This window comes from Phyllostomus hastatus, unplaced genomic scaffold (assembly GCF_019186645.2).
Source record: "Phyllostomus hastatus isolate PE091 unplaced genomic scaffold, TTU_PhHast_1.1 phas_contig_159, whole genome shotgun sequence".
In the NCBI taxonomy this organism is placed as follows: Eukaryota; Metazoa; Chordata; class Mammalia; order Chiroptera; family Phyllostomidae; genus Phyllostomus; species Phyllostomus hastatus.
In genome coordinates this window covers 35,555,789-35,580,298 of record NW_025333640.1, presented here as the reverse complement: position 1 = coordinate 35,580,298, position 24,510 = coordinate 35,555,789, and the positions used below count along the sequence as shown (strand labels likewise).

Genomic DNA, 24,510 nt, shown 5'->3' with positions numbered 1-24,510 from the left:
AGAAATTCAATAAATATTTGATTTATAGGCTAACTTTGTAGAAAACCTAGCTGTTAGAAAATTTTATTCCTTATTTACTCAACAAACATTTACTGAGGAATCTACCGCAAAACATATTTTAGATAAATATTGTTTTTATTTATTTAGATTTTTGTATATTCTGCTTCTTTCTACAAAGATTTTGAAGTGGCTAGAAAAATGGTTATTTTTCTGCTAAGTGTTTCCTTCCATCTCACTTCTGACGACATTTCAGGAGGCACTGACGGGCGAAGAGAGAAGGGGTTTCTCCAGCTCTGTCCCTGGAGACCTTCCTGGAGCCCGCTGGCCAGGGCTCCGTAGCTGCTGCTCCCTCCACCAGGTCATGTAACTGCGGGGGGGCGGGGGGGGGTGACGGGGACGGGAGACCCAAGGGGAGGATCTGACTCTGTGTGATCCATTGATCCATGAGAAACGCCCTCTTCATCAGCGATCATCACTGGCAGTTCCCAATATCATCAGTGATTTGGGAAAAACATTAAATACGACTTTCCAGAAAGTTTCTCAGTGGCACTACAGTTGAAACCCTTGCCAAATACATCTATGTCATCTCTGCCCCGGAAATCTTTAAAAACAGAAACACTGCTGCCTGTCAGGGGTGATTTAAGTGCAGCCCGCCAGGAGGTGTAACAACGGATGACACCTCCAGTTTCTTTATGACATTATGGTACTTAAAGAGTACTTCACACTAATTAAAGAACTTAAATGAAACTGTTCCCAACTTCTGTATAATTTCCGGCATACTATATGTTATAAGGCTTAAGGTAAAATTATCTTCTACCTAGTTTAATCTAAGTATATAAGAATGAGGAATTCTTTATGATATCACTTAGCCCTCATTGTTCTGATGTTTTCAGTTCACTTACATAACTTATGTGTGTGATAAATCATCCCAGTCACACATACAAACACAATTTAGAAATGCAGCTGTAAAATGTAATTGATTTGCTACCTTCTGTCTAAGTAAAACTAAAAAAATAACATCGCATGATTTAGTAAACAAAATATTATAATCAAGATTGATGGAGTCATCAAGTTCTCCAGTGCGAGATGCGAGCAGGTGGCAGGTGAGGACGTGAGGCAGGGGTTTTGCAGCGGGGGCCCACGGACAGGCGCCAGGCTCGTCCACAGACGCCCGAGACTGCAGTAGGGCAAGGCCCCGTGTGTCTGCGGCCCTTTTCGGGGCCCACAGACCTCCTCTTGTTTTTAGGGAGTCTGACGCCTCGGGAAAGAGAAGGATTTGGTCTGGCCTTTCCACCTAGAATATAGTTAAAAAAAAAAAAAAAAGTAGGAGCACACTGACCGGAATGTTTCAATGCTGAATGTCTTTCACAAGGCGCATCCATAGAATTTTATCTATAATTATTGCCACTTCTGGCTCCATTAATGTGGTACCGGAATTTAAAGGTACTTGACAAGCAATCTGAATACAAAAGTATTCCAGATTTTTCACAGTACTCTCTCTGTTCTTTTGGAGCGGCCTGTCCAAACCCAATTCAACAGCCAGTCCCCCGAAGTACACAACTAAGGTTTAAGAGAAACTTAGTTGTGTGCTCGTATACCACTGGTCCATTTTTCTCTGTTTGTGCTCTGTATCACTGGGTTATTGGTCTCTTCGGTACTCAGAAATCACTGGTTTATTCAGTTAAGTCACATATTTTCCAAACAAGAATGGCCGGCACAGCCTGGTGTGCGAACAAACACACCGACTCCTGGGGAGCAAGGGGGAATCCCGTGGGGCGGGGGTGGGGGCGGGGCGTGGAGGATGTCCTGGGCGTGGGTCAGAGTGCTTGGTGTGGGTCCGTGGTTCACTGGTTTGGGCCATTAGGTAATTAAGTGGACATCAGCCAAGAGGGTCTTCTGTTACACCTTAACTTTTCCGTGGTACCTTACTATTACTTCAAGGTTGCAAAGTAGCTATTATTCTCAACATGTAAGTAAAGGAGTTAAGACTCAGAGTAGTTATTTAATGTTCCTAATGTCATAAAGTAATTGAATGAAAAAATGGAGTTCATACCAGTGTTTTAATCAAAATGATCTCTCAGCGAGATCATACTGCCCCACATTTTAAGTCCGGTCATTACAAGAGAGTTTAGCAAAGCATGTGTCTGTGGCATCATACAATATGAAGATCTAAAAGGCAGAAAGGTTATCTGGAAAAAATTTAATCCTAACTTGATGGCAAAATGATCATGAATTGCAAACACTGTAATTTCAACTTTTGGTATGGCTTCCAGAGACTCGACTACTGAAAAAAGGGAATTCATCCTCAGGTTTCAAATCTCCTGCAGTTAACGGAGGACACCACAGGCCAGAGCAGGCAGGCCAGCTGCAGGCATGCATCAGAGCGCTCCTGCTCCTGGCCCCAGGTCCCCCCTCTCCCAGCTGCGCACTCCCCCTGGGTGAGCCCGTCCAGTCCAGGACCTGCAGGCCACCAAGGAGCGCCTCACGTGCAGCCTGTCCGAAGTGCAGACCGCTGGTCTCTCCTTCCCAGTGAATGCCATGCCACCTGCCACAGCCTCCACCAAAGCTTAGGCATTAGCCTAGACCCCTCCCTTTCCCTCATCCCTTGTGTTTGATTGCACAGTAGCTCTGTCCTACCTCCTTCACATAATGCGTAACTGCTCGCTTCTCTCTGTCTCCACAACAACGTTCTGTTCTAAGCCACTATCATCTAGTGTCTGAAAACTGTAACGACCTCACATCTGGTCTCCCGACTCCCCTTCTGCCTGTTCTCGAGTCTCTTTTCCACACAATGTGGAGAGCTGGTCTAAAGTGGTCTTCCGAAGATCTAAGGATGTTTAAAATCCTCCAATGACTTCCCACTGCTGCATTTTGGACTTTACCTGAAAATAGTCTTAAATATGTCACTGAGAGTAAAAATATCTTACTTAAAATAGCGCACGAAATTCTCCTGACCGGGGACCCCTGACTCACTCACTCACTCACTCTGCCCGGTGGCCTCTCCCCTGGCTCACCAGACGGTGACGACACGGGTCCCCCCTTCAAACACTGGGCCCTTGTCCTCGCTCCTTTCCCATCTGCCTGGAACCCTCTCCTGGCTCTTCCGTGCGGTTGATTTCTTTTATCCTCCAGGACCCAGCTCAAAGGCCGGCCAACTGTTTGATGACTTAAAAAAATAAACAGGCTATGTCGCCCAGCTCCCGCCCTGCGCCGGTTACTGTTCTCACCTCCCTGTGCCTGGCTCCTCGTGCCCCTGCCCACACCCACACTCGCCTCGTCTGTGGGTTGGTCTCCCTCCCCCTCTGTCGCTCCCCACCACCGGACTCAGGGCTCCAGAAGGAAGCTGCGTTCACAACGGTGCCTGGCATGCAGAAGGTGGTTTCTAGTCTGGGCAGGTTTTAGTTCATGCCCCATAACCAGTCACCTCATCCATTCAATAGTAGCATTTCTAATGGCCTGTAACTTGTTTTTCCGACATTTTCACTGCCCACTTGCTCTCATATCACAACTAACTAGACAGTTCAGTGATTACATTTCCCCAGTGGCCATCAGGGGGTATAATGAATTTGAGAGACTGCTCCTAGAAAAACCAACATGATTTAGATTTCTATTTGTAAGTAACTTTCATAGGAGGCTTATTTCAAGAAGTTATGTGAAGAATGCACTCGAAATTACGGACTGTGCATGAATTTCCTCGCATCTCATTTTAGCTGCTGCTCTTCAATGAGACTGGGACAATTGTCAAGTCCACCTGGGTCACTAAAGACTGAAATGAATGCCCGTTACGTCCTACGCACTATGCTGGTGCTGGTGGGATGGCTCAGGGGAGACCCCGTCGCCACCCCAGTGACAGTAAGGAACACCAGCCGCGTTGAGAAGCTCCTGGGTTTAGGACACGGGCATCCGCTGCTGTACAAAGTCAGCAGTGCTACGAGACCATGGGGAAGGCACGGGGGAGGAAGCAGGCTTTTAGGCCGATGTGTGAAAGATGAGCAGCAGTTAGACGGACAGAAGCAGGGGAGAAAGGGAAGAGTGTCATCGTCAGAGCCATGTGTGAAGGTCAGGAAAACAGGAAGGGTGATGGGCCCAGAAAGCCGGACGCAGGGCCGTATGAACGGGAGACACAGAGCGGCTGGAAGGTGGGGGTGGGGAGAGCGGAAGAAGCTGAAAACGCAGGGAAACAGATTGCAAAGGACCGTCTGTGTCTTGACAGGAAATGCAGACTTTATCACCGACACTATAGGGAGATGCCGAAGTGTTTCAAGAGGAGAGGTGACGTGATTAAATTTGAGTGTCCAAAGATTTCGCTGATTGCAGCGGGAAAACCAGTAAGGATCAGTGACTGCGGTAAACTGGGGGTTAGAGCAGCGACCCAGGTGGGCAACGTGGGTGGCCTGAACTGTTAGAGGAGAAGGGACAGATTCAAGAGAGATGTTTTTCAGGGTTGTGGGGAGGCCAGAATGAGCAGTGCTTGATTTAGGGGAGCGAGGAGAAGGAGGCCTTCAGGATGATGTCTGGAGTTTTACTTGCGCGACCGGGGAAGTATCACCGCTCGTGGAAAGGAAAATGCGGGAGGAAGGGCAGGTGTGGGCCGGGCGTGGAGCAGCGGGCCCGGCTTTCAATATATCGAGTTTGAGGCACCTACGAAAATGCGCAGTAGAGGGTTGGAAATACAGGTTATTTCCAAAAGGCCAGCATGAGGTGCTGTTTTGTAATACTAATTAGTCGTTTTCTGCTTGCCTGTCACAGAGTGGGTCTCCTAACCCACGCAGAGAGGTTTTCCGTGCTAAAGCACTTCAATTCTCAGTATTTCCAGCACATACAGTAACTGCACAGGCATGGTCACAAGGCTGAAAGCAAGGTTGTCCCTATAGTGCATTAATCGCTTTGAAAATACCACAGACACTTTCTATAAAAGAAGTTATGGTTCTTTAAGGCATGGAATGAGCTCGAAGTCTGGGCCAACATCTTAGGCTTTATAACTAATTACTATAATTGCTCGGATCGTCCCATTATTGAGGCACAGTTTAAGGTAAGGGTGAGCCATATACATATTTTGGCTGATGCAGTGTCAGGGAAAACCTCCCCGATGCATGAAATCCTCGAGTGGTGTCTGAAGAGTAGGTCACGTAGGACTCCACTCTGAAGCAGACGAGAGCTGCGAACAAAAGGTGCACTTGTCGTCGCGGGAGACGTCGGGCCGCCAGCTGCGGCGAGTGCGTTCCGAGAAGCTCTCTCATGACAAATTAACATAGCGCATGCCAGATGGTTTTTTTTCTGTTGAATTATACTATAATATGCTTCAGTTACTTTAAGTAATTACACATTTTGTAATCTGCCAGTACCTGCAGCTGCCTCTCATCCTGTTAATTTACAGAAAAAAAAACTTAAAAAAGGCAGTATGGCAGCCAAACATTACAGATATATAGCCAAGAATGATGTTTTAGAGATTATAGAGAATTCCTTGGGCTCAGATGCTGTGTAACTGCATATATACATAGAGTTTTGGACAAGAGAAGAAAATATTATATATTGGATATTTGCTCATTCATTGATTAAACACAATCTTTCTTAAACAGCTATGTGCCCAGCAAGGATGTTAGCTCACGGTCTTGGAGAAGGGAGGGGCATAAACGGTGGTCACGCTGCAAGTCCGTAAGCGCCACAGAGTGGGACCAGCAGAGTGGTGTGGGAGGCAGGAAAAGGGGGGACTCTGTCCTCACGGGGAGTGAGAACGCCTTCCAGGACCAGAAAAGACGTGTGAGATGGGTCTGGAGGGAAGGAAGGGGTTTCAGGTTGGAGGCTGGGAGAAGGTGCCCCCAGGAAGAAACGGCGTGCTCAAACGACCCCTAGAATCCTCCCACTTCCTCTCTTTGCTGTCGCATTCCACAATGGGCCCATCAACACTTTTGATTACCTCTAAAAAAAAAAAGACCCCCAATGATCCCCCTTTTCCTTTCTTCTCAGTCTAAGCCACCACCGTCTCTTAACAAGACTCCGGCAATACTAGCCTTCTAAGCCCTTTCCCAGCTTTTTAACTTCTATTTTCCCTCCAGCAGCCAGGGTGGTCTCTAAGAAAAGATCTGATCAGATGCCTTCTTTCCAAACTGCCCACTGTCCTCCACTCGCACTGAAAAACTCCGTAACCTGGCTAATACACGGTCAGGTCCTGGACTGCAGCAAAGCCCGTGCTCACCGGACACCCACGTGCTCCGCGGGCATCTCCGTGCCCCGTGAGGTCAGACGAGTTCGGCCGGTGATGGTGAAAGGGAGGGAAGCGAGTCACTTCGGAGGGGACCGTAGCTAACAGTCAGCATCGTTCTTCCTTCCCCTCCGACCCCCCTTCCCTGGTCCAGTGATCTCAGAACACCAGGCCTCCACGGCGGCGGAGCCTCTACAGCAGAGCCTTCTCGCCAGACTGCCCTAGACATGTCCTATAGGCAAGAAATAGCCCCTTTTCCTGGTGTGAGCTCAGCCCCTGGGATTTCAGAGTCTCTCTGCTGTGGTGGCTGTCACTACTTAACAGAACACCTTGCCCAAATCTGCCACGCCTGCATTCACCCCACGTGTGTTCCTGTGACTTCACACCTACCCGGGGTCCTTCTGCCTGGGGATCCGTACGTTAGCTGCCCTACTTGAAATGCTCTTTCTCCTGATGTGTAAATGGCAGGAGCCTTTGCTGTCACTAGATCTCACATTAAGATGAATTTCCTCACAAGGTCTTACTTGTCTACCTGTCTCAGGTGTCTGCCTACCCATTCATTATCATGTTGCCTTATTTTAATTTTCTGCATGTACTTGTCATCTGACTTTCAACTTATATATATTTGCTAGTTTTCACTTTCCCATCACTAATCTGATATCTTCAAAGAAAGTGGGGTCTGGGGACCTTGGGTTTTGCCGCATCCTCAGTACTGAAGGAGCCAGGCCACTCAACCAACAGGGGAGGGCTGAAGGGAGTGCGGGCTAGGGCCGGCCGGCTGAGCGCTTCTGGTTTTCACTGGGGAGGTTGTGCCGTGAGGCCACCGCACAAGCGACGTGCGTGACAGAGGCAGAGGGGCAGACTGCTGGTAATACGTTAGGCGAAGGGAAGTTTGTAAAAATCCTACGGGCAACAATAAAACAGAAGCGGTAAAGCAGGCAGGGCCAGGATCAGATCTGCTTTTTGGGAAAGTAATTCCAAAAGAAGTATGAAAGGTGGGATGGGGTGAGAAACCCCCCAGAGAGAAGGATGCGACCTCTAGGGCCCGGTTAAAGACGTGCGGGGCCTGACGGGGAGCGAGCACAGGCGTGTCACTGCACGTCCGCACACGTGCAAGGGCTTCGGGGGACAGACTCCTGCGGCCGCAGGTGTGACCGGCCCCCCCCGAGAAAGGGTCTGCCGGCCCCACCAGCGCTGTGCACCGGTTCATGGTTCCCGCTTCCCTGTGTGCTTGCTCGTGGGTTCCTGTCAACTTGCTGGGTAGGATTCTAGTTTAAATTTACATCCCTTCCCTGACCCGTGCGGCCGAACCTGGCTGGTACGTTCGCTCTGTATTTCCGCTTCTGTGAACTGCCAGCTCACACCCTCCGTCCATCATTCTGTTAGGCTGTTAATCTTTCTCTTAATTATTGAACTCTTGACGGATTCTTCATGTGAATCCTTTGTTTTAATTCTTGTCATTGGTTTATTATCTTTGGTACCTTCATACGGAATTTAAATTTTTTTTGGCTAATCAATATTTTTCTTTATTAGGCTCTGTGTTTTGTATTTTGATTAGAAAAACTTTTATGTTCCAAGATAATATACATAGCCATTTCTTTTAATACCTTTTTTCTTTAGCTCTGTAATCCACCTGAAATATATTTTACATATGGGATGAGAAATATTCTAAATGCTTCCAAGCAACATCTTTTCACCGCTGATCTGACATGCATGTCATCATGAATGAAGTGTCCAGTTTTACGTGGCCTGTTTTCTGTGTCCTGTCCAAACGGTCTGTCCCGAGCAATGCCACTGCACAGCTTTGTCTACTCGGGTGTCAGCAAGACGAATGCCATCTCATTTCACCCCCCCACAAAGTTTTAAAATTTAATCTATAAAAATAACAATCTATCATTCAAGTAAGGTCAGTACGGCTACATTACAGTTATGAATGCTATACATCAATAAGCAACTATCAATACTGTCTCTTCTTGAAAGCTCGAGATCCTCTGTATCACAGATTTCAAGAAAAAAAGTAACGAAGGGGGGATAATTATAAAAGAATCAATAAAATCTTACAAATTAAAGCAAACTTCAAAATGAAAGAATATATACCGCAGAGGAGATCACATTTTACAAAAGCTTCTGATACTAAGAAGGAAAAATTATTTTAATTAATGTGTGTTATATTTCATTATGGCTATACCCACTTTTGGGTAGATCTTAAGAAATCACAAGTACCCAGTAATTATATTTAACTGTCCGCTGTCAGAAGCAACGGAAGTTCCCTAAGGTAGCAGCAAAACTGGCCCAGAGAGGACTCCAGCCTCCTGAGGGTTTGGTGGCCACGCTGGTGTTTGGCTCTGTCCCTAGTGCTCGTTAACCAGGGTGAGTCGGCGGACACACAGATGGCAGGAACGCAGTGACTGCCCGAGCACCGAACTGTCACGGAGTGAAGAGGACATGCTGTGAAAGGGCACAGCTTGGGGGGAAGCTCTGTCACTCCATGCGCGCAGTAGGGGCGCGCTGGGAAGCAGGGTGCTGGGATCTGACCCGGAGAAGCTCACTTTTGACAGCGACGAAGAACACGTTTTATATGAATGGCAGAATGCCTAAACTGGTGGTACATATAGAAAAACCCTTACAGGGAGTCAGATGAGTATTAGATTTTTCAATATATTGCTCTGTAGTTTATTTTGTAATTTATCATTAATAAGAGACACAGTGGACCGAAGACTTGCACCGTGGTCACTGAATCACTCTAGAAACAAAACCAAAACAAAACCACTTCTACGGAAAACCAATGAATCCGCTCCCACAGATACAGAAATGCCATCTAGCAGGTCGCCTGGTGCACTGCTGGCGCAGTCCCAAGCTAACCATGGTTAGTGCCGGATGGTTAGTAGTGGAAGTTACTGTACAGGCGTCCAGGGGAGAGCATCGCATTCACGACACACTTTTCACTGGAATAAACGTAAATTCCTACTTCAATAATGATAAACTATGGCTGGTACGCAATTCTGTATTATAATCAACAGGTGAAGTATAGAGAAAATACTTCAGCAGATACTTTTTTATTGTAGAAAGATTTGTGACTGATTTTGTACATATGCCTCAGTATGACTTACGTCTCCAAAGAGGATGCAAGTCGCAAATATGTAAATCTCGCCTAAAATCTGGTGTTCTCTAGACCTAGCACATTTTTTTGTACAATTAAAAATGAAATAAGCATGTAGGCTCCTCATACGTGTATCTCATGCATTGTATTTGGGTTTACTTGGGATACAGCAATCTCTTAGCATTTACCAAGGCTATTCCCCAAGCCCTTTTCCTGTTCCTTCCTAAATATCTCACTTGTCAGGCCCGGAGTGAACACCTTACACATTTTTTTTGATCACATACATAAAAACTCACACCAACACGGGGGACTCACAGGTGAGTGTGAAGGGCTGGGCTGGGTGGGGTTCACGTCCGGGCTGGACTGGCTCCAGAGCTAGTGCTCCTACCTGTAACGCTGCACCGCCTGCCTCCTCGCATGCTGAAAATAAATACATTTTCCTCAACCCTTTTATGAATGCAAATAGTCTTCATGCAAAATCTTGTGAAAATATTTCTGTTTTGAATGTAAACATTTTAGTTTTGACATGTCAGAGCATATGGACACGTTTTTAGCGACACAGCAGATGCGCAGAAACTCTCTCTTAGTATGTTGGAATGTATTCATTTCCAACCCTGTGGTTCAAACAACCAACACAGGCATGTCAAATAAAAGTTAAGTATGCCCTGTGAAACCCAGATTTTCCTGTGCAAAACCTAATTACAAGGGCTGTCCAGAAAAAGTCCTGCCACTGTTGATAGTTTGCATAACAATGATGTGACCTGGCAGCCAAGGAGAGTGGACTGCAGAGCGCATGTGTGAACAATGATGACTTCACTGTACTAGTCAGTGGGGGAGGTAGACGCCATTGAGTGAGCATGTGTACTGTGTGGTTGTTGCATTCAAAATGACTGAATGAGTAGAGCAACAAATCGGCATTCAGTTTTGCGTTAAGCTTGAACATTCCTCTGCGGAAACTATTTGGACGATTCAGAAGGCTGCAGTTATGGGCAAGTGGTGACTGGCAGCTTCATCACGACAATGTGCCCGCTCATGCATCATGTCTCATGCAGTTTTTTTGGTGAAACATCAAATGACCCAGGTGACTCATCCCCCACTGAACCCAGATATGGCACCCTGAGACCTCTGGCTTTCCCTAAAACTAAAATCACCTTTGAAAGGGAAGAGATTTCAGACTGTGAATGAGATTCAGGAAAATACGACAGGGCAGCTGATGGAGGCTGGGAGAACTGTGTGAGGTCCCAATGCGCCTACTTTGAAGGGGACTGAGGCATCATTGTCCTGTGTACAATGTTTCTTGTGTCTTCTGCAATAAATGTCTCTATTTGTCATATTACATGGTTGGATACCTTCTGGACAGATCTTGTATATGCAATGAAACCTTGAGAGAATATAATGTTTCTCACATTTTTATAGCTTTATAAAAATTATCATATAACCAAGAAATATTTATTTCAACTTAAGCATAATTATTCCTCTTTAAAAAGATTTCTAAAGAAAATGACTAGATCTAAAAATTTCAGGGATGTAAATGTGTAACCTATTCATTTTTGATAACCAATTTGGTTTTAAGTAATCTTCCTTAACCTACTCAACTTACCAAAAATGCCATGGAACATGGGGTTCTTTAAATTTAATAAAAATAGTGTTTTAATCCCTAAAACAAAGACCAAATTGTCACCTAGGCGAGAGAGACAATGGCTGGAAAAACCTGGTTCTTTCTCTCTGATCTTTAATAAGAGCATTCAGAGAAGGATTCTCTCTCTACGAAGTTGTGGGTTTCTTAAAAACTGTGTTACACTGAACTGGAATGGCAGAGGAAAAGCAGTCACAACAATTAGTATCCACATGAACTTCAAGAGATAAGATCATGATGAAAACTAAAAATTAGGATGTTGCAAATATCTCAGACAGTCGAAGACTAGCAATACAGGGAGAGTAAGGCAACTAAATATACATACAAAATAAAAAATATGAGTACAGAATATTTCTGATAATATATAATGTTTGTGTGATGTTTTACAGTTTCTGAGATGCTTTGATATTTATACTATTTCATAAATAACCATAGCAACTGAATGTTTTTATTCTTAGAGAAGATAAAGTAAAGGCTTGGAAAAAATTAGTGGTTTATATATAATCATACATTTGTGGAGCAGACCTTGGATTAGAAGCTATGGTTTTAGCTTATTTTTTTTAAGACTGAATTTATTGGGGTTACACTGGTTAATAAAAATACAGGCTTATGTGGTACAGTTTTCTAATATATCACCTGTAGACTGTATTGTGTGTTCACCACCCCAATTCATATTTGTAATTATTGTTTATTCCCCCTTTATGCTCTCCTACCTCCTCCCACCCCTCTTTTCTTCTGGTGATGAGGGTTGTTTGTTTGCTTATTTATTTTTGCTTATTCCCTTTTTATATACCCCACTGACTTCTATGGGAAGATCTTAATCAGTCACTCACACCGTGAAGAAAATTTTTAGGCTTTAAAATTGATACTCCAGTCCTGGCTGTCATAGCTCAGTGGACTGAGCATGGACCTGCGAACCAAAGGGCCGCCGGTCTGATTCCCAGTCTAGGGCGCATGCCTGGGTTGCGGGCCAGGTCCCTGTCAGATGCAGAGTCCTGCATAAAGGATGGAGACTATTTGGGGAAGACATACGCAGCGTTCTAGGATTCCACGTAAACTGCAAATGAACACAATGCCTTCAGTTAGGTGCCAAATGGGTAATTTGAAGAGTTCATATAAATTCTGAAACATTGCTTAATAAGCTATGAGAACACTGTAAGTCCTTAGCAATGACATAAAAATTGAGTTTGCTATGAATTCAAATTCACGGAAATGGTAAAAAAAAAATTCACTATAAGTAGAGATCAAATTGCTAAAAATTTGGTAGCAAGTAAATCTTTACGGTTTAAGTCCCCAACTAGAATGTAGGGTCTCTGATGGAATGATGAGGTTTGTTAATTTTTGTACTGATGCTAAAAACTATTTTTAGAAATACCGCACAATGGATAAAAACAATACTCTTACCCACGTTCAGTGTCAAGTGATGGTACTCGTCTCTTGATTTTGAAGTAAATACTCTATTTCCTTTTTTCTAGGAGGTAAAAAAAAATCGCTAACTTACTGGAAATTTGGTATTTTCAACTCATTTAGGGTTTGGAAGGTTGTTTACCAAGACTTGGTTTTCTCTGAGAGTGAAAACAGTCCTCACTGTATTTCCTGGATTCAAGCGCACAACTGGAGTCTGGTACAAAACGCTGCTTGACCGCTCGGGCCGGGCAGGGCTGCCATCCACTGGCTGCTGCTCGCACGCCTGACCGCGTGTGCCAGCACCGGGGGCCAGTCCGGGCAGACTCACACCGCAGGGTCTCATCGGGGTGGGGGTGGTCCTCGGAAGCTTGGGTGGCTTGCTTGGAGTTGTGTAGTCCGTGAGTTGTTTCTACTTATTTCTCTCTCAGGTTATTTCACCACTACATGTTGCTATGTTAGGCATTTTATCTTACGGAAAGTTGATTTCAGAAAAGATTCCTTGTATATGATTGAGACTCCGACAAGGAGGCACAGCAGAGAGGGAACCCACGGGGCAGGTGAAGGGCCTGGCCTCCCACTGCAGCAGCCGGTCTGGCCAATCAGACACGGCCTGTCTGCTGCCACGGCAGAGTCTCGGGAAAGGATGCAGGCAGGCTGTTACTGCAGTGGCGGGCGTCCCGGGCGATCTCTTCAGATTGCTCCTCTCTTCTCGGAGAAAGAGCTGAGGTTATCAAGTGAAAGTGATGACGGAGAGGAGTTGTGGAAGGTTTGAGGAAAGACAAGACGGCGTGGCTGTTGCCAAGGAGAGCAGGATATACACACTGACTGCACAGCAGCTAAGGGGCCCTTCCTTTCGTGACCATGAATTTAAAGTGAGACCACCAGCGCAGCTGGGTTTTTCTCCAGCCGTCACCCGTGGGCAGAATGGGTGACGGGACAGGCTGGGCAACAGTGCACATTTAACCGGGGCTTGCTCGGCAAAAGGGAGAAGGGAAAGAGGGGCCGGCGAGCTGAGGAGGATGCCCCCACCCCCACTGAGCCATCTGAAACAGCGCTCCCCCTGAAAATGCGCACATTGCTGACTGCCCTTTTCTGCCTGCTTTTTTTCTTTAGCAACTGTCATGGCCGCATCACACACTGAATTTCTCTTACTGCCTGTCTCCCCTGTTGTGAAGTCTCACACGGCGGGAATTTGCGTCTGTCTGTCAGGGCTGCTGTCTTTAACAGGTGAGATTCCGCGCCGGGCACAGCAGTCACTGCAGTATCTGTGGCCCCTCCCACTCTGCCCTGTGGTTCCACAAAACGGAACTGGCTGGTGTGGTACCCAGCAGCTGTTTTTAAAGGACTGATGGTTTGGACGTCATTTTGATCTTTGAAACTGGTAACATTAGTTTCTTATGCTCATTATAATAAAGGGACCTTAAGGTGGTAGGAGTTTTTTTTTACCTAAAACAATTTTTTTGAAAGATTTATTTAGAGAATGGAGAAGGGAGGGAAAGAGAGGGAGAGACACACTGGAGGGGACCAAACCCACAACCAGGCATGTGCCCCGAGACGACACCCAACCATCTGAGCCACACCTGTCCGGGTCTCTAAAAATTTAAGTAGAAGAGAGTAAGAAAAAGTAGCAGGTGGTGAGAAGTGGGATGGGAACATATATACCGGCCAGTTTGGAATATGCCTATGGCCAACTTGCTCCTAACTGTGGGCGGGAAGGGATGAGAGAGGAGAGTGAATTCACAAGATTTATGTCATAGAAGTTCTTTCTGGCTCACTGTGGAATGTGGCTTCCAGGGACAAAGGACTGGGGCTCCAGAAACCACCCAGACAGTGGAGCAGTGATCCCGGAGAGAGGGAAGGGTTAGGAAATGGAGTGAAGGTACAGACAGCCAAGTGCCAAATACTTTTAAAGAGGAACCGAAAGCCCAAACCCAAGCAAATGGGGGTACTTTTAGTTTAAGATTACTAACACAATACAGCAAATGGATGAAATATTAATGAGCTTCTATTCTTACAGACTTAATATATGAATACTTTCAATAATCTACATGTTATTTTTAATATAATGACAATGTAAAGTTAAGCTTATTTACTCATTTTTTCCTGGGAACTGGAAAAATCCAATGTAATAGGACCCAGGAAGGGCTGGTCCTCCCTTTCTCTTCAACTCGACACAAAATATCTGCCAAGTGACAAACGCTCTGCCCGAGTAGATTTGTAGTTGCTGGTCATCAAAGCCAAACTAGAAAATGGGACGCCAGATCTTCACAGAACATCCTCAGACGCTCGGTAAGCAAGAAGCACAGGTACAAATTCTGCTACATTTTTCAAGATGTTTTTAAGATCTCAGCCAATCTGACAGAAACTTTTTCATCTTCCATTTCAACACTGCGATACAAATACATCCAAGTTAGACACTTCTGGCCCATTAGAATAACGTACCCTTACGTCCTGGGCCTAGGACACTACACTGTCACTTGCTTCAAGGTGAAATAGTTGTTTTTAAATGTCGTCTTGATTCGGTTTCGAGGCCCTCGCTAGAGACCGGTCGGTCCCCTTCCTGAGCAGCTGATTCAACTCACACGCCCACCACCTCCCTTCCCGGCTCTCACACTCCGACCACCGCGCACCTGCCGGCCCTGCCCCTCGGACAGCAGACAGCTGGACAGCAGACAGCCGGGGCCAGTCCCCGTGTCTCCGAGCCCACTGAAGTGCTTCCGGTGGGCCGGTCCTAGACCTATTCGCCCTGCCCCGCTCCTTCCAGCCGAAACCACAGTAAAGGTGTTCACCCCGGCAGCCCTGACTACAGGAACTGTGAAACTCTTTCTGGTTCCTCTTCCTCTTGATCTGCCTCTGGCCTCACTACAGTTCACTCAGAATGATGTGGTTAAAAAACAAGGGTATAAGGCGTATTTCTTTTAGGTAAGAAATAACACTAAAATTAACTGCTAATGTTTCTTAATTAGAAGTAATATATCGTATAACCATAATGTTAATTCCCTGCAACAGTCTGCACGGATTTATTTTGCTGCTGGAGCTGATTCCGACTTCCAGGGTGCCGTGGCTGACCGCGGACACACGCACCGTCTGTGTAAGAGAGAAGCCATCCGAAGCCCTGCTTTCACTACGAAGTATCATCATCAGTCGCGGTGCCACGTGAGGTGGGGTATTTTTAAAGGGATGCCCCATTAAAAATACCCGCATGTTTTTGGATCCACTAAAGGTATATTAGGTTACTCAAATTAATCAATCCACTAAAAACTCCCAACACTTCAAAAACATTAAAGAGACGGAAACACAGCAAAGAGTTCTGAGGCCATTCTGAACGTGAGCCGGTGGTGAGGAAAAGCAGCGGACACCGGCGCACCTGGGGTGGGGGCCCCGCTCCACAGCACTCCAGCCCACTCAGCGTTCAAGCTTAAGTTCTTCTGGGCGGAGGCACCCAACCTCTTCTGAAAGGGCCAGGGAGCCAAAATTTTAGTCTTCCCAGGACAAGCAGATTGCGTTGCAGTTGCAGAACATTATTACGCTAGACTTGTATGAAAATAGCATTAAGATGCTAAACTGCCATGTCCAATCAAAAATCATATTTTGTGGAATATTCATAAAATTTGCAAACAATAGACAATGTCAGTGTTGGTTTACAATGCTTCATATTTTTACAGTGGTTCAATAAACACTTTCTGAATAAAAAAATATAAGTACAAGGTCCAGAATGACACATTTTTACAAAAAGATTGTGGCACAGACCTTAAACTAAAGGTTAATGTCTTCTGTAAAACATATCAAACAACGAACAGTGGACTTACTTCAGATTACTGATTCTAGTTTCGGCACTCTCGGTAAGTTTCTTTGTTTCCTCCTTCCACCTATCGGCCGCCTTCTGCTGCGTGGCTAGGAGCCGCCTCAGCTCCACGGTGGAGTTGCGATTGCTGTCTTCCATCTCCCTCAGCTGCACTTCGAACCCATGCTCCTTCACCGAGAACTCGTGCTCCATTGCACTGACCTGGGCGATAAAATGGGCACAGCGCCCTCTCTTTATTTTCTGTTATGCTCAGGGACATACTGACCAATGATACGCACAAGTGGGATCACTCATTGGGCTGTCCGTGGCACACAAAGGCTTGGATAAGAAATCCATATAGAAATTATGTTTACAGTTTGTCCTGATCACAGATGAAAACGTACTCTGTATTACAGTCACCACCCCGTGGAGCCGGAACTACGATGGACCAACATTCTTTGCAGCACTGCCCACCAACACCTTAAAGTGCCAGCAGTAACAAAGTGTCCTCCATGATGGGAAATTGCTCTCATCACTTACTTTCACGTTGGTCGCCATAATCCACAAAAAAAATGTGCATGCTCTCCATCACTGAGAGTTGCGTTTTTACTCGAGCCATTTAAAAAATGTTCACTGGTTTCTTTTAAAGGAGGCGGCTCAGGAACAGCCGGAGGGAGGAGATACAAAGGGCAAGGCACAGCCTGCGGGGGCTGTGAGCTCCCTGGCCCTGCCCAGGCACAGCCCCGCCCCCTCACCAACTCGGGAGCTCCACCTGACGGTCTTTCACAGGGCTTTACCAAGTCAGAGAGTATTACATAAAGGAATTCCTTTACCAGTTTAGTTATAGTATAAACGGGTTTTCCTTTCAGGAAAAAAGGCTATGTCGACTTTGAGAATCTCATATGGAAGTAAGGCCAGTATAATCTCTAGGTAATGTATGTCATTAAAAGCACCTTTTAATGCAGAATGAGCATACAAGCGAGTGTTCTTGGGATGCCCTGGATGTTTCTCAGCTGCGACCCAGGCGGAGAGCTAAGCCTCAATGCCCTAAGGCACGTCACGAATCGCCTTCTCCTGTGTTCGTGGAGAACGGACCTATCACCATCCCCGAGCCAACTGGGAAAACCGCCCCGAGGACAGCTCCTTCGGTGCACTCTCAGACCACCTCTACCTTGCTACCCTAAAGAAATATTAAAAAGAATGACTACCTTGTGCTATTTGAAAGGGATGTGCTTGGAAAATGGTCCTAGCTGGCACGGCTTCTAGTAATTCATTCAATAAGGTTCCTCCGAAACTGAGAAAAGAAGGAACGAGTGCCCCGATCTTACCAGGTGACCGATAAGGTTCATGCCCTCGGTGGCAGGCTGCACGCAGCCCGAACGCAGCCCGTCCTCCTGCCCCTGCTGAATGCCACGGGCTTCCTGGAACGCTTACATCTGCTTTCTCGAGGGGGGGCGGGAGCAGAAATGTAAGACTCTATGAATACAGGCACTGGAAAGCAATATTGATTGCTTGGCTCTGTATTGCATTACTGCTGGGCAAGCCTCTTGAGGCTCCTTGACTCCTGCTATTCTAGTACTTTCTGAATTATTACATTCTGAAAACTTAGATTTCAGTATGCTCCCCCTCCTTCCCTGCCTTAACCTGCACTTCCTCTGGAGAAGCCATGCTTTTGGTATCTCAGGGGGGACTGTCTATTTCTGTCTCTCTGTCTCTCTCCCATACGTATCAAAAGGTGATCTATGCGTCTACACAGCGTCAGAACTCCGCCTCCCAAGGTAAGTGCCCGTCGCCGCCCGGAAAACCTGTTTGCCCTGGGGCCCCTCGGGGCCTGGCCTCTGCCTATGTCTGCCGGCCTGTGTCACGCCACTGCGGCCCTTCTTTCTCCGTTCCTGTCATAATGCCTTCCCGTTCTTGGGTCCTTTCCCACACTCCCTTGGCATGGAAAAACCTCTCCCCTTCTGCTTAGGTTAGTTACTCTGCTGGGGATCACTCTGCATGGTGTCGGGAACTGCAGCCCTGTGCAAGCCAGGCCTCAAATAATGGCCTGTAAGACTCGACCTGAACGCTGGGAATGCCGGGAGGCAGGCATGGCCCGATGCCAGCGCCAGCGGTTCCCGGGGGAAATCAGGCCTGAAGAATGCATTGCAACAGTGAGGCTCGCTTTGCTTTGTGTGGCCCTGGTGCCAGGAATCTGTTACCTAAATCCAAAGCAGAAGGCGAGAACTCCTAGCATCATGAACCATGCCTTGACGACCCCCTGGCATAGGCATACCTAACAGGCCCTGACCTGACGCAGATCTCTGAGCTTCCTCAGTTGCCATCTATAGGTAATATCTGTTTTCTGTAACTACGGCCTGTAGACCTTGATGGGTGAGCTTGGCATGCTTGCTGTACACCCTGCACGTGTCACTCTCGATAAAAGCCTCAGGAGGAAGGACCTGGAGGCTCCTCTCCCCTGAGAGATTAGCCAGCCTTTTCTCCCCAAGCAGATCTTGCGTTGACAGCCTCATTTCATCCGTGACTCTGGGGGACACTGCGGGACGGGGTCCCCCACATTACTCTATTCAACTTTTAGGATTGAGCTGTTATTGCCTCTGCTGGGTGCTTCTCTCACTGTGGAAGCAGTCAGGTCCCTCCGTATGCGCTTCCACTGATCCCTGTGCGCTTCCTAAAGCGCACTCGTCAGTTTGTGAGGAGATGTTTAAAGTGGGCCCCTCCACGCAAATTTTAAGGTTTTAAGGGTGGGAACCACATCTTTTTTGTTTACTGTTTTATCTTTAGGACCGGAAACATAGGGAAGTTGTCAAAGCACAGCTTCGACTGAACAAACGATGGCGTTTAGGTGTCAACATTCAGTCTTTAAACAAACCCCAGATCATTCCGCTGACATAATTCCGATTACTAAGCCAGACGGGTCTGCAGAGACCTGGGAAGGCTGAGGGTCACGGCCCCCAGGCCTGTGTTACAGGTAACACAAGTCCCGCTAATGATGGAATTCAGAACCTTGGGCAGGGAGTAAGCGTTTATGGTGCCCCTGCCTTCTCCCTTTGGGCCCTGCCCTGCAGAGAACCGAGTGCCCTCTCTGTCTGTGTGTGGCCAGGATCCTCTGGCGTAGCAGATGCTACGTGTTCGTGAGCACACACACGTGAGGCCAACCTCGCGACACGCTGCAGGTGGTGGTGGTTCCAGTGCACGTTCCCAGAGTGTCACGTGACAGTTCCAACTGCTTTGCAGCTCTGTCAATGCTAGAGATTGTTAGTGTTTAAATTTTACCCGTTCTGGCAGGTATGTAATGGTACTTCATTGTACTTTTAATTACATTTCCCCAATAAATAGTGAAATTGAACCCGTTTTCATATAGGCTCTTTTATAAGTGCCTATTTAAGTCTTGCCCATTGATGGCAATGAGATGCCTGTTATTTCCTTATTAGTAACTTACTTCTTAACTGATAGCAGTTTTTATATTCTGAACATAAGTCCTTTTTTGGTTGTATGTATCACAATACTCTCTTCCATTTTTCATTCTCTTGGTGTCTTCTGATGTCATTAATTTTAATGAAATCCAATTCATCTGTGTTTTCATGATTATTGCTTTATGTTCTGTTTAAAAAATTCTTTCTTACTCAAGGACGTAAAGATTTTTCTCCCTGAAGCTCCACGGTTTTATATTTTGCATTTAGGTATCCAAGGCAACTCAAATTAATGTGCATGTATGGTACAAGGGTCAACTAACTATTTTGAAAAGACGGCCTAGCATCATTTATTGTGAAGATAATTCTTTCCCTAATGAAGTGTACTGGTGTCTTTATTAGAATGAGGTGATTATGAAAGATGGGCTTCTTCCTGGGCCCTATTTGGTTTCAGTGATCACACTGATTATTCTCATGTTGATTATACATTTTTAGTTACTGTAGCTTCATAAAGTCTTACTATCTTCTAGTACAACTCTTCCCTTGTCGTTCAAAGATGTACTCTCTTTCCCACTGACTAAAGCATCAAGTTCAAACTCCTTTTCAGAGTTCAAGGTTGCATCAGTAAACACAGGGTCGAATACTGGTAATATTCGAGTTATTCAATAAATATATGTTGATACCAATTTGGCTGCATGTGACTGTTATGATTCCCCCAAATAACAAAGACCAAAGTGAAACACTAGCGTCGCCAGCCCATCACGAAGGGGTAATGCCACTTTTTACGGAAGTCCCACTGGATGATGGGCAAGGCCGGCGGCACACTGCTGGTAAACACCCGTGCTTCCTGAGTCCCCCGAAACAGTTGGTCACGTTCCTGTTGCCTGAGCGCGTCAGCGTCACAGAGGGGAGAAGTGAGAGGGAAGGGAAGGGGGGTTTCCTGGGGGAGACGTGGACCCTTGCCTTCTCCCTAGCATGGAATTTTTGGACCGCCGGGGAGGGGTTCTCAGAGCACACCGATAACCCCCCCCACCCCCTCATAGAGCCAGTGTGCGAGTGCGGTCCTCAGGGCGAGTGTGGAGGGCGAGAGAGGCCGTCTGTACAGTTATCTAATAATCTGTAGTTCTGCTAGCACTGCTGCAGTTGCTTCGGCAGGAATATCAGTGTCCTTCCTGGCTGGGAAAGAATTTTTTGTGTGTGGATAGTGAAAGCAATCATTTTCGAGTACGTTTTCCCACTTCTACGATACAGAAAAAAACAGTTAATGCTTTGCATTATGATTTAGTGCTACCTGACAAGAAGGCAAAAAAATAAAAAAGAAAAAACCTGAAAAATGTGTTACTCGGCCCCTAGATATTCTCAATACTTGGATTTTCACAAGTACGTATTTAACGCGGGCTCGTCTGAAAGTACCTTTAATTTGGCTTTTTTCTGAGCCTCCAGAGCCATCTTCCTTAAATCCTCCATCTCCTTCCGTAACTGCTCATTTTCCTGCTGCAGTTTCAGCCTTTGTTCGCTGACCAGCCCGCAGTTTTCTCTCTCGGACTCCAAGACACTTTGCAGTTTCTGAATCATTTCTTGGCAGCGCGATATCTCTTCCGAGGAACTGGTTAAGGGGAAAACAAGAGAGACGTAAACTTAAAGTGCAGACTGTGTCCCTCTGTTCCGAGCCACTTCTCTTCACTGGAGACTCGGCCAAGTGGGGTCACGATGCTGTCTTGTGCCGGGAAAACACATTCAACTCGGCAATCGCAGTGAGGAACAGACAAACCAAGCTGTCACCACTCGCCCAGAAAATGTACGTGAAAGCTCTTGCAAATTTTTACGAGCACTGAGCATCGCTGTGCAAACAGGACGTCAAGGGGACGAACTGAAGCGAGTGGTAAGAGAGGCGAAGTGGGTACTAATCAAAAGTCCTTCACTCCATCCATCGGCTCCACAGAAAGGCATTCGCTGACCACGTTAGCAAATTACAGTAACACCTCTTTCATATGTTTCTATGTCTTAGAAATGGTTTTATAAATCTCTCGTTCCACAAACTTCTTATTTAATCATAGTTTGAATAGGTTATATCTTTTTTTTTTAAGATTTTATTTATTTATTTTTAGAGAGGGAAGGGAGGGAGAAAGAGAGAGAGAAACATCAACGTGCGGTTGCTGGGGGTCATGGCCTGCAACCCAGGCATGTGCCCTGACTGGGAATCGAACCTGCAACAATTTGATTCGCAGCCTGCGCTCTATCCACTGAGCTACGCCAGCCAGGGCTGAATAGGTTATATCTTTAAACTTCCTCTACAATAAGTTTTTGGGTGGCACAGCCTCCAAACATAGATACTGCTAATTTTTATTCCTCTCGTTTTAAATCTCCATCTTCTCAATCCCAGGTCATCAACTGCTGTGAACATTCCCTGGCCCACACAGGGCCCTCATTCCCCACTGACAAATCTTTTTTTCTCTATCGGCCTCGGCTGATGAGGTTCACCATGGAACGGTGGGTCTAGGCAACGGTCACCAAAGGGCGCTGAGATCGGAACCAGCCACGCAGCGTGTGCCTCCCAACAGAGGTCCAGCACGCTACTGTCTGTGAAGAATTCTTACGAGATAAAAGCTGGATCAGATCAAGCCTCGTGACTCGATTCCGAGTTTTTTAGCAGAGAAACAAGGTAAGGATGATATTGCATATATGCATCCCATTTAACTGCCAGAAAGGAGAAAGTTCAAGTAAAACGGTGAAGTACTAATTAAATCTTTTCTTCCTTAAAGAAATTAGTCTTCAGAAATAATTTTGAAAAAAAAAGAAAAGAAAAGAAGAAGAAGTTCTTTGGTGTTCAGGTTTTTTAAAACATAAAATATAATTAATTATTAGTCCTATAAAAACATACTCTATCAAAAATTGTATGCATTCTGAAAGTATTATCACAGAAAATCCTAGAGAGTATCTTACTTTATTTCAAGGTGTTTTATTTTATTTTCTGCTGTCTTAAGTGTTAGCTGAAGATCGTCTTTGGAACGCTCTGCAACCAGGCATCTTTGGTGCATTTCCTCCAGTTTTCTGTAAAGATTTTCACTTCCTTTGCCCTCACGGTAAATCTGCAGAAGAGGCTTACATGTGCATTACCTTACAGAAGAGAGGGGTCTCAGAGAGTACACGTGTAGAAACTGAAATCAATGACGAGAAACCAAAACCCATGACCACGGGCTTGCCTGTTTTCGCTGTGACCTATTAGAACATACTAGTAATTGATCTGGGTGTTTCGCATTTACAAAACCCATGCACAATGCTAAAAGCTGACATAAAATAATAACCGCTTATTTTTGAAGTTATTCATACTCATTGTAAATTCTTCCAATCGTTTTAATATTTAAAAAATGTAAAACAGCTGAAGTGAAAAAAAGTACTCTAGATGTCTCCATTTAAGAAATAACTGCTTTGATTCTTGAACAAGACCCTACAAGTCACTTCTGCATTTGCATATTCAAAAACACAGACGCATGCAGTGATGCGATGAGCAGAACTTTGTGGAAGTGACTCCGAAGCCCCACTCTGTGCTGGCTGGACAACCATCTGGCGGGAATGACCTGTAGGAAAGACCCAGGTTGCTTGCCCAGGCTCAGCTTCCCATGAGACTCCCTTCTCCCACCACACAGGGGCTCCAACACGCCCGCAACCGCCAGGCAGCTCACGTCTTCAGACAAACACACCACACAGCTCCCCTTCGAGTCCAGACGGCCTGGACCAGCAACCTGGGTCTCCGCTCACTGACAAGACTGCTGCTACTCCTGCTCTACTTGAAACTCGGACTCTCCGCTCAACGCGCTGCTGCGGGCAGACCCCGCCCGCAGGGCGGCACCGGACTGCGCACCCCCGTCTGCGGGAGCCCGGTGGGGGCGCAGGGAGCTGCGTCTCCTCCACCCGTCGCCTTCCGCTTGTAGCGCTGGCTTTCCCCACGAGAGCCCGTAACCTACGCTCCGTGACACTGAATATTCACCCCAGGCCCTGACGTGCAGCAGGTGGGGTCGAAGCGGGACAAATAATGACGAACACCGAGAAGGCATCCACCGCGAAGGTGAGTGGTGGGGTTACCCCAGATGGTGTGCTCTGTGAATGACTCTTTTTATGTTCAGTGCTGTTACGATTTTTTCATGTCAGTAATACAGATACATCATGTGCTTTTTATGCTACATAGCTCCTCTTTGAAAAAAAAAACAAACAAACTTTGACTCTACCATTCACTTTTTTAACACTGGGCCAGTGCCTGCTGAATCAGATTGAGTTTCCCTCTTTTCCCCGAGGCGCCTGCAGAGAGTGTGATACTCACTGATCATGGAAAAGAAGTTCTCTAAGTAAGAAAAAATCTAGCCATGGGCTTCTTGCAATACTTTTTCTCAAATAGCACTGCACTAAATATTTTTCTTAACTATGAAATAAAAATCTGTACTTTTAAAGGTAAAAATTATAGCAGTGTTATAATTTTTGGGTTACATATACTTGCTATATTTATAGATGGCCTAAACCCAGTAAGAGTTGGTATAAAATTTAAAAAGGATAGACAAACTAAAATTTACCATTGGGTTGAGGTTTAAGCGAGGAAAATGGCTACTTCATAAAATGTATCCCTTTAATTAAAAAGTTCAAATCACGTGGCCATTCTTCTTATAAAGAAATGCACGCAGACAATGCCGATATTTAAAGGGTTAGGGTTCTGAGTGCACGCCAAGGGACTAAAAACGCTCACCAGGAGAACACTGAACACATGGGGGTTGCCAGTGGGGAGTGTGACGAAAGCAGACAGTGATGTTGAGCATTTGCAGTGGGGTTTTAGGCAGTTATTTTTTTCCTTTTTCTCTTTACCTTTTCTAGTTCTTCTTCCACTGCTTTTTTCTCCTTCATGACTCGTTCAGTTTGGCTGAGTTTTTCGGCACACTCCTGTAAATTCAAGTCACACTGTAAATATATGTACATGGGTAA

The 24,510-nt window shown here is 45.9% G+C and overlaps 1 protein-coding gene across 5 annotated transcripts in view; it reads right to left on the bottom strand.

Moving 5' to 3' along the window:
* Positions 1-24,510, bottom strand: part of SCLT1 (sodium channel and clathrin linker 1) — a 107,704-nt gene that overhangs the window by 25,083 nt on the left and 58,111 nt on the right. For 4 of the 5 annotated variants that reach the window (XM_045830946.1, XM_045830944.1, XM_045830947.1 and 1 more), the window contains 4 exons: positions 24,394-24,468; positions 22,486-22,631; positions 20,956-21,148; positions 16,155-16,351 (listed from right to left, as the gene is read on the bottom strand). In XM_045830946.1, the coding sequence (XP_045686902.1) occupies positions 16,155-16,351; positions 20,956-21,148; positions 22,486-22,631; positions 24,394-24,468 (611 nt within the window). Of the gene's footprint in view, positions 1-14,558; positions 14,734-16,154; positions 16,352-20,955; positions 21,149-22,485; positions 22,632-24,393; positions 24,469-24,510 lie in introns of those variants that run through there. The other variant, XM_045830948.1, reaches the window with a different exon arrangement.